Here is a 10616-nt window from a genome sequence, read left to right as displayed (position 1 = left end):
CGGCCGCCGCCGGCCGCCCGCGGAACGAGGAGCCGGAGCAAGGGCTCCGCCGCCCGCAAAGAGAAGTTTGCAAAATGGAAAAGAAAAAGCGGCGGGGCGAGAGGGCTGGGGCGAGCGGGACGAAAGCTAAGGAGCCCCGGATAGCGCGTGCAGATGTCAGCATCCCTCGGCGGAGCGTGTATTTATGGAATGCTGTCAGCACGTCATCTGATTTATAGCAGTTTGCACGGAGGGAAGGGGAAAGGAGGGAAGAAAAAAAAAAAAGAAAAGAAAAAGAAAGGCACAAAAGCACCCCTAACTTGCCTCTTTCATCGAGAGGCTTCTGAACGCGACAAGAACTTTATCACTTTGCAATTTAATACTGCATATCCTGCCACGCAATCACGCAGACTGTATTTCCCATTTCCCTTTCTTCACCATTTATTGAAAAATAAAGAAAAATGCTTACTTTTTTTTATGCTCAAGGAGTGACACATTTAAAAGCTTCTTTTAAACATTCCCATTCAGCCACAGCATAGCATTCACTGAAGACACAATTCTGCATCAATATTGCTTCCTAGTGCCAGTGGCAAAGGGACTGGTTCGGACAGTCCTGAGCAACGCGTCAGCCCGGCTGAGCTCCCTCAACTTCACAGATTTCTTCAAGATTTACTCCAAAAGTACCAAAATCAGAGCCAGGGATTTTGCATAAAAACAAGCTGGGCTTTACAGTTCTTACTGGGACAATTATTTCCAAAGGCTAAATGTGTACCACTTACCATACATTTTGCCTTCATCTGATAAGATGATTTTCCTCCTCCCACATGGTGGATAGATAGCTAGAGCCTCCTGAAAGCTCTGTTCAATGTCAGGGCTCCAGACACCTTCTGCATCATTGTCAATAGGTTTATCTGCAGAATCACTCATTCTTTCAATATCTTCGGCAGGACTCTCGCTGCCGCTCCAGCTGCTGGGCTCAATGGTGATGGCTGGGGTCTCCAAGCCTAAGCCTGGAGTCTTAAAGGAAATAAACCTACAAAACAAACAAACAAATAACCCCAAAATGCATTAAAGACATGGAACTTCTGGCAAACATTTCTGTCTACTTCCGATACTAAGTTAACAGCAGCTGAGCAGTAATGGCAATAACACAAGCACGGAAAGCACCCAGGAAAAGTAAAAAATTAATAACCATTCTACCTCAAATCGGCAGAGGTGGAGCAATAAGGTTGTCAGAAGGGGAACTCTTTACCACATTTTCTGTATGCAATTACATGAAGGTATAAAGCACCAGGTTATTTTTCACAGATAGTCAAAGTGGGTCTTAATACTGGGGAAAACCCTGCAGCACATGACACATTTTATCTGGCTGAAGACTGGCACCCTTAAAATAACGAGCCAGATCCTCAGGCGGGGGTAAATCAGCATACTTCCACTGGCTGGAAGGGAAGCACACCAGTTTATGCCAAAGTGACCACCAGAGCCTAAAACCACTTAAACCTAAAAACAAAAGCAAAAACTATTGTTCACATTCATCCGGATGTCAGTGGAGTAAACGGAATTACACTAGCGATGACACAGCTCGATGCGATTAACTGGAAAAAGCTATAATTTTCACATCTTACCCAAATAAATAATGCAATCAGAATCTGAGCTACATACAAACAGAAATCTTTAAAATGATAATACCAGAGAAAGGAATTACAAGAAAAGATATATACTTTGCCTGTTTTAAAAGGTCTCTGTCACAGAACCATAGCAGAACAAAAATTACAAGCTTCAAGTTGCTGAATCAATTTAATAAGAAATAATTTAATATAGCTGCACCTGCTCACACCACCAGAGCTGCAGATCTGTCAGTGTTCCTTTTATATTTTTGAGAGAAATACAACTCTGCTATAAAGACTTGCTCCAGGCAAAAAAGCTGCTATACCAGACCAAATTCATCTCTGGTGTAATTCTTCGGGAAGTCAGTGAAATAACACCAGGAACAGATTTGGCTCAACATGTCTAGGCATAATGCAGTTTTATTTTGAAAAACGAAGAAGTTTGGTGACTCTAACTGATCTAAGTGGATGGGAGTGTTCAAACATGCATGCATGAGCTGCACACACACTTAAAAATCCAGTTAGTTGGCTAAACACTCAAAAACCCCTAAGCTGTAACATTTTTATTCTGCTGGGGGAGATGAGAGCAGGCCCTTTCCGCATGCAGAAGAGGGGGGCTTCCCCTCCTGCACACCTCCATCCTCACGCCGATACGCCTCTCAGTGGGGTCTCAGTACGTCATAAAATAACAGGCGAAAAGTGGCAGAATGGCATTCACCCCACGGAGAAAGAAGGGGAGGCTGTACGTCAGAGGCCGTGACAGCTCTGACGAAACACCTTTGGGCTGGAGAACTCCCTGAAAGAAGAAACATTTACAGCAGCCCTCACCCGAACTAACCAATCAACCAATCACTACAGATAACCAAAACCTGATAGTCCGGTCCCTCGGAGGCTACAGTGCCTTGCAAAAAAACAGAGCTGAAACTGGGGAAACTGGGAGTGGTCTCTCAGCCTCGCTAACCAACGCTACCAGTCTGATGTCCCAAGTATGGGGTATTTTCCACTTCTCCAGGCTCTAACAGGAGCTCAGAGGGATCAGTACATGCAAAATGGACTCCCAAGAACTTTCTTTTCGTTACTTGCATGTCTGTTTCTACAAAAAGGCATTTCTTAACTTTGCATTTGTTTGAACATTTCAGCACAGCTTATAAAAATGTTAGTGCCTACCCACCAGTAATCTCAAGGCTAATCAGTGTCTCGAACGCCTTTTAATAACTGATAATGAGAGAGCAGATGGATTCACAGGGAACCACACACAAATGATAAGTGGGTGGGAAGTCTGGCCAAATACACCACTTATTGTCTGGGAAATCCAAAATGTACAAAATATTTAAAGTCTCGTCACGAAGAGGGAGATGTAAACTTTTGTAAAATAGTGACACGCCATCCTTCATAATTCTCAGAAGGCTGAAAGGTTGATTCAATCCTTAGAAGATTTGAACCTTGTATGCAAGGTTTAGCCAAAACATAAGCACAGCAATACCGGGAAAGAACTGACAAAAACAATCATGTCCACTTAAGCCTTCAAATACAGGGGGAATTTTAGGTAAATGAGAGGTAATTGAATGTTGATTGGGATAATCAGGGGGGGTCGGTTTTATTGCCACAGTGCGGGGGGAAAAAAGGCTACTGGAGATTTTATTGGCCTCACGTGATCAAGACCACGGTTTAGCATTTCACCAGAAGACAGCACGGACCGGGACTGTTTACCGGGTCAGTTCTTCAAAGGTGACTCAGGGAGGAAATCCTTCCCCTCCCTGATCCTGGGCACGACGGCATGCAATGCACAGCACAGCCACGGGCATCCTTCGCTCAGCCCAACCACCCTCTGCTTACAAAATCTGCCACAGTCATAGCCTCAAGTCTTATTATCGTCCTATAAACCAGCCCTTGTTATTACATTATGCTGAAATAATAATTAAAATGCACACAAGGAAAACAGAGAGGCTCTAAAGTAATTAATGTTACTTGATATTCATGTTAGATCTTGCATTGTATTTACTGGTGAATTTTCACTAATGTGCTATCTCCCTTCCCATTCCTTTTTACCTACTTGGATATCATCTTGAGGCATTAGTAGCTACTATTCCAGCCTCTAAAATGTAAGACAACCAAGTGTTTCTTCCAGAACATCTGTATGATAGGGGCGGGGAGCAACCTGCTGAAAAAAAAAAAAACAACAAAACCAAAACCCTTTCATGTACTAAAGGCTGCTTTTAGTGATTTCCATTTCGGTGAATGCTGACACTGCAGATCAAGCTGGAGGACCAAGGAGCAAGAAACCTTGTATTACAACCACTAAATGGCTCCCTCTTATTTCAAGAAAATAATGAGCTACTCAGTTAATCACTTCCAGCTCAGCTCTATGTATCAAAAGGCAATTCCACCTCCTCCTTAGCTTGAATTCTAAGGACCCAACTGTGATGAAAAATTTCAGACCTGTTATGCTGGAGTTCAACATGATTATCAAAAATAATACAAGCTGTCAATAGCTGAGCTTTGTTGCACATTTCTAATGAGCTATAAATCTCGTGAAAAATGTGGATTTACAGTCTAATTTAAATTTATAAAAAATTAAAAATAAAAATTAAAAAAGCAATCCTTCCTTATATTAGCAAACTCCAAATCTTACAATACCAATTTTCAGTGGAGGAAGAGTTAATCCCCTGCGGGCAATTAACCCCACCCACCCCACCCCCCCAAAAGCAGAGCTTGCACACGTGACAGATCAAGTTGAAGAGTTCTGTATTTGCTTTTTATCACGTTAACTTTTAGAGAACCAATTTCATGCTTGTACTTTCTCTTGACAAAATTTAAACACCTCAACATTACCCAGAAAACCAACCAAAATAACCAAAAAAACCAAAAAACAGGTTTTGGCTAACCTTTTTGTACTTTCCAAGATTGCTTAAAGCACACTGCTGCAGTTTAGGAGGTCTCTCTTCAGAGTTTCCCTTTTAACACCAGTGTGTCTCTCTCACATATTTCAAGACAGCTTCCCCTGTGCATAAAGCTCTTTTACTTGCAAACCTGAATGCATCTTTCTTGCAGTTGTTGTCTACTCTCTCCAGTTAAGTCAGTCCTAAGTATATCTGGTTTTCTCCTGTCATTATTAAGACACTTTTTCTATGCATGACGGCGGTATGTTCCGCCCTCAAACAACACAACATTACATTTAGCAATGGGGAAACTATTAGGGAGAATACTGGATTTTATAAATACGTTTTGTAGCCAATCCATTCAATACAGCTTCATGAAGTATAAGATACGACTTATTTTCATTACGTTCACTTGGTAGAGTAACTTGAAAAGTTACTTTAAAAACTCAGAGAAACGAGGATAGCTATTGTCAGAGCTGATCAAACCAATGAATTTAACTAAAACCAAATTATAGTCTGCAACATCTTATCAAGGGAATGATTTCTTTGCTTGCATAAAACATTCTCTTATGCCTTCACTTTATGAGCAATGCAAACCTGGACTTGCCCAGAAAGTTGCTGCTCACAGACCAACAACTGAGATCAATAGCTCTTCACAGGAGTGTAGGACAAGTGCAGATTTAAGGCCTTGATATGTTTCATATCCTTCAATACTTGCACAATGAACTAACATGGAAACATTGTCTTTCAAGAGTCATCAGAGCTGAATCTTATTTTACAAAATCCTGCAAAAGTTAAACCATTTTCTCCGTTTGTTCAATTAATTTACTTTCTTGAATTTCAGCATACAGGTGCCAAATGGTGCCTTCACTGAGGTATCACTTGTATGTATGCATAACCACTGGAAGAGGATTAATACTCTGCAGGTATTGGTGCAGGCACATGAGAAAGACCGAAAACATGCCTTGGTTCTGAAAGATGTCTGAGAAAAAATGATTATGTCTCCCCAGTCATCTAAATTCTGTCTGCTTGAAGGGGATCAATCAGATATTTTTGAGATAACCTGCAATGGCACCTGCAAGAATTTGCAGGTGAGAAAGCACCAGTGTAGTTATCCACACTGATCTTCTGGCTATGAATGGCTGCAGAAGGCTACCAAATAATTCTTACAACCAGCCCAATATTTCTAAAACAGGTCTTTCAGAAAAATCTTAATTCTCGAGGTAAAGATTTTGAGTGTTGAAGTGGTAAATTACACTTTTAAGAATAATTTTACTTTTAGTTTGTGAACATCATCTTAGCTTCAGTTATATAAAAGCAATGGCACCAGGAATCCAACAAGCTTTTTATAAACATCAAGATGATAATGAGCAGATGAGTAAAAAACAACTAATTCTAAATTTGCAGATGGCAAATTTTCTCTCAAGGCTTGAAAAGTTACAGGCCCATGGGATTTTCCTTCTGCTTTGTTCAGCAGTGCAAATCCACAGCTGGAGCACTAAGGCTTCAGGAAAGAACTGCTGGAGAGAATCCAGAGGAAGAAAGTTATCAGATCTAGAAAACATGACCTACCAGGAAAGGAATTAGGTTTGTTTAAATTTAGAGAAGACTGATGTGAGAAGATAACCACTTTCAAATAAGGAAAAGGTAACAGCAAAGCAGAGAAGCAGCTCTTGGCCATTTCTACTAAGGATAGGACAAGAAGCAAAGAACTTAAGTTGCAGCAAGAAAATGATAGGTTGGGCATTTGGAAGACCGTTCTGACTCTACAGTCACACACCAGAAGCAATCAGTCTGGGATACTGGGGAACTGCTGGGGGGAGAGAGGTTGTTAAGAACAGGTGACACAAAACATTTCTCAGGAATGATGCAGCTATGCTTAGCCCTGTCTGAGGTAGAGGAATGAACTAGAAGCCATGAGACTCAGCAGCCAAGACAGAATGCAAAACGCCCCAACAGAGGGAAACCTGCAGTGGGAGCACATCCTTGACCAGGCATGGGGGAACCCAGATGCCCAGGAGACTTCATAGGTGTCCTAGTGACCAGACAGCTTTGTCAGCTGCACGGCAGAAATCCAGAGGAAACCAGGCTTCCTACCGCCAATGCCCGTGGAGCTACATGCTCCTTCTCTCTGCATGGTTTCTTCATACAGCTGCTGGGCAGTCTGCTGTGTGAACAGCACTGGCAAAAGCCACCTATGAAGTAGCTCATCAAGGCAGGCAGGATGGGGAGGGAGAGCAAACCACCAGGCTGGGGAGAAGAGGGCTCCTTCTCCTGCTGGTGCTCTCCGTGGGCGTTTTGGGAGATAAGGCTGCCTCATCCCCAGCCACCCCATTCTCCTTCCAGATACCTGTCGAACTGCCCGACCCCCCCATACCACATCCGGATTTCTCAAGCTCTTTCTGCACTGATTAAAGTAAACATGGAATTGGTGGAAAGCTTGAATTTTACTAGGATTTTATGTTTCTACTTTGCCAGTAAAAGTATCTTTGCAATGTTTATGCAAGTCAAGCAATATGCTCAAGCCTTTTAAATAAATAAAATTACTTATTTATTTAAAAACAAATTCATACTCTGGATTTTGTAGCTGTGATGTGTAAGTACGTATGGATTTTTCTGATTCCTTGAGGCATTCAAATGGCATTACTTTCAGGAAAACAAAATATATACATATATTCAAGCCATTTTATATATAATTTAGTTTTATGAGGAAAGGATATAACACAGTATGAAGAATAAAAATGTAAATCATTTACAGAGCATCTAACGGTGAAATCATTAGCTTAAAATGACTTTATATTGTATTTTTGTTACAAGGTCTACTTATCAGCAATTATTCCCCTCTAAGAAGAAAGAGCACCAGGAGAGAGAAGCAGCCCATTTCTAGGATAAAGTATTCCTTTAAAACTCCGCCAGACTAATTCAGCAATTCACTTTTGCCATTGAAATGAAATAAAAAGAGTTTTTCTCTGACTGCATGAACACTTCAGGGAGAAATTCTGATGCTGTGCTTTTTTGGCAATCAAATAGTTGCATGTAATGATGCTTCCATGTACTTCCTAGCATACATTCCTTCATATAAACTAGTTCTGTTCTCCTAGGATTAAAATTACTATTTCTCGCTTGGGATTCAACCTTTTTACTAACTGCAAGCTACCTACTTCAGATTTGTCTTCGGGATCTGTGGAGGAATAATATGAGCTGTTCATCGTCAGCTACAGAGCACCTGTAAAAAGCAGCATGATGTTTTTTTTCTGAAGGGAATGCATTATGCAGTGAGTGAATTCAGACATTACTTTCTTCCCCTCAACTACTGCACTCAGGTATGCATAAAAGTAGCAGGAAGACAGACAGTGCCATGCCAGCATGTAAAATACCAAAACCATGTAACTTAACATCAGTAAAGTGATAGTTTCCTTCAAATATAACTCTGTAGCCTGCTCATCTGAGAAGATTTACATGTGTGTTTTCACAAACTGTGAGAAAACTTACTGAACAAAGAATTACTTAGATCTGCAAGAGTAGGCAGCATATAGGCCTAAATGTGAAATTAGGATTATACGAACTATTTCTAAAAAGAAACAATGCATTCTCCTTGAATTGCTCATTTTTTGCTTATAGAAACAGATTACTCAGCAAAGAGTGGGCTGATGTTAATACATGGGAATTCTTTGCTTTGCAAACAGCTTTCGTCTCTCTGCACTCTTTATTGCAACTGAAAAGAGTATTTCATACCACTTGGAGGGCCTAATTTTTTTTTTCCCCAAAAGCTGCTTTTGTTGATATAAAATTATTGTTGTAAGGATGCTGAGTCATTGACTCCAACCCAATTTTCTTTTCCATTAGTTTTAATTTCATACAACTAATAAAATGGTTCATCTTCTCAGTGGGGAAACAACTGGATTCTGACTGTGACTACACCACAAGCCAACTCGCAGGCTCCATTGGCTTTGTGCTGGCTCACCAGGACACCTTCTGCAAGCAGCTACAGCTACAAACCATCCACAGCATCTAGCTAGTGCCCAGCAATCTAGCATGCAAAGTACTTTGTAAGGGGCTACACATACTCGTGGTCCATGGTCTGCACCAATTACCAAGTTATCACCAGGTAGGTGAATCTTAACATACCAGTTGTGAATCCCTGTCTCATTATGGTCACAGCTGTTTGAGAAACAATTCCTTCCTCATGTGATACCGAAGCAGTCACATTCATCCTAGGTGCTAGCACTCATTTACACCCAGCTGGTTTCAATTGTAAGGGTGTTCCTGGGATTTAACCCAGCTCAAATACTGCATTGTGGTGGTAACCAACAAAGATTATTCTAAATATGACTTGGCACTCAGTGGAATGAAGAATAGCGAGCATCATGTCTGACTTGCTTTTGCTAATTACCAACATGAAGCAAAGGAAAGATAAAATATTTACCAGCTCTCAGAAGGAGAAGCCATTCTTCCTGCAACTGCAGGAGGTGACTGTGCAACAACCCAGCTGCTGTGCTCTGCAGTGGGAGCCGATTGTGCACCTACCGTCACCCAACAGGGATGGCTTGTGAGTGGCAATGGCAACATCTATTACCAGTGTAATGCCGTGGCATGCTTACCCCAGCTGTATTCCAGCTGTGACTTTTCTATGACAAGAGCTGCTATATTGTGAAGTGGGGATTATTAGTATTTCACCCATTTGCCGATTATTCAGCTTTTAGAAGAATACTCTGTGACTGAGGGGGGGTCTGCCCACACCTGGGGGGCTCTGCTCTTAGGGCAGGTGAAACGGCTCTAAGAAACACTCCCCCAGCCCCAAGAACTGTTAAGTAGAGGCCACAGTATAGTCCCTCAGGGCAAGGTCTGCAGCCACTGCTTTGCTTGGGGCATGTTTACAGAGCAGTTTGGCAGTTCACTGTAATTCATTCTGCTGCCAACACATGTAAACAGAAAATAAAAACTACTATGTGTAGCTATCAGGACAATGGGCTTTTTTTACATACAAGACTGGAAAAAGGGACATAAAAATAGATGCAGTTCTTGCTTACACCTAACAACTGTCTATTCCTTGAATGCCTTAAGTTCAGTCACCCAGTGGAGACTGAGACAGGGGTTCAGTCTGCACAGAGGCTCTGTGCCTTCCCAGTGACTCCACAAATTATGAATTACAGTATAAAAGCCCAAGGAAAACAGACACTGGCCCTCCTTCAGCTCCAGTGGTGTTCATCTCCCCCTATCCCTCCACGCACATAACTTCAGCATCTGGACCTGGATACAGACACAAACACCCTGAATGCCTTCGGAGCTAGCCATCTTGTGCATCTAGTGGTAGTTTTGCCACTGTTTCAGTCCCATCTACCTGGGAGTATGCAAATGATGTAAACACAGTCAATGGTTTTCTTATGTGCAAACAGACAATCCCTTCCTTGTAGTTTGTTGTAACTGCCTTTCCACAGCATCCCTGAGCATGACTATTTTTTTAGCCCAAAAGACAAACTGCAACTATTAATACCACATACCAATTATTACAAGTATTAGAATTAGGCACGTCCTTGATCTCTGGTGTGTTACTAGCTTCCTGCTGGGACCACATATGATCCATTGCTCACACATATGACGGACCTGGCAGCAAGTCGTTCTGTCTAGACGTAGCCCTGAAACCATTTGTTCCCCTGATTCCCTAAGCCTCCCCAATTTTATTGGAGTTGCCATGTCACACAGACATTTGCAAAACGAGATCCAATCCTTCACATTCATAGCTCTCTTATTTTATTCCTGGCATATGACTAACTGGTTTTCTACTCCAATATTAGATTTTTCTTTTTTTTTTTTATTAACTTGTTTTCAGGATGAAAGGGTTTTTTCCACAATGGCTGCAAAAACATGAGCGTTCACTCTAACAGCTCTGAGTGAGGTGGGAAAAGGGACAGAAAACCACCTGCTTGAACAATTTTGTATAAGTTCAGTCAGGAAAGGGAAAACCAATGCTATTTGAAGGGTGGTCCAACATCTGACTGGTTCATATGTAACACAAAACTTTCGTCTATATAAAAAATATTTTATATAATGATTTAAGTATTCTGTTAAAAAGGTACAAAAAAGGCACAGTAAAGTAAAAGGTTCATTCATTTACTCAGGTGCATTTGTTTAAACAAGAAATAGCCACAAG

General features: G+C 41.4%; 1 protein-coding gene across 3 annotated transcripts in view; it reads right to left on the bottom strand.

Annotated features, from left to right (window-relative positions):
- The window catches only part of TEAD1 (TEA domain transcription factor 1), a 158364-nt gene that overhangs the window by 102014 nt on the left and 45734 nt on the right, over window positions 1–10616 (bottom strand). For all 3 annotated transcript variants that reach the window (XM_009288834.2, XM_009288836.2, XM_009288835.2), the window contains exon 2: window positions 759–1012. In XM_009288834.2, coding sequence (XP_009287109.1) covers window positions 759–906 — 148 coding nt within the window. In that variant the 5' untranslated portion in view covers window positions 907–1012. The remainder of the gene's footprint in view (window positions 1–758; window positions 1013–10616) is intronic.

This window comes from Aptenodytes forsteri, unplaced genomic scaffold (assembly GCF_000699145.1).
Source record: "Aptenodytes forsteri isolate BGI_AS27 unplaced genomic scaffold, ASM69914v1 Scaffold8, whole genome shotgun sequence".
Lineage (NCBI taxonomy): Eukaryota > Metazoa > Chordata > Aves > Sphenisciformes > Spheniscidae > Aptenodytes > Aptenodytes forsteri.
Note: the sequence above shows the minus strand (reverse complement) of the source record. Positions and strands in the feature narration are given on the sequence as shown.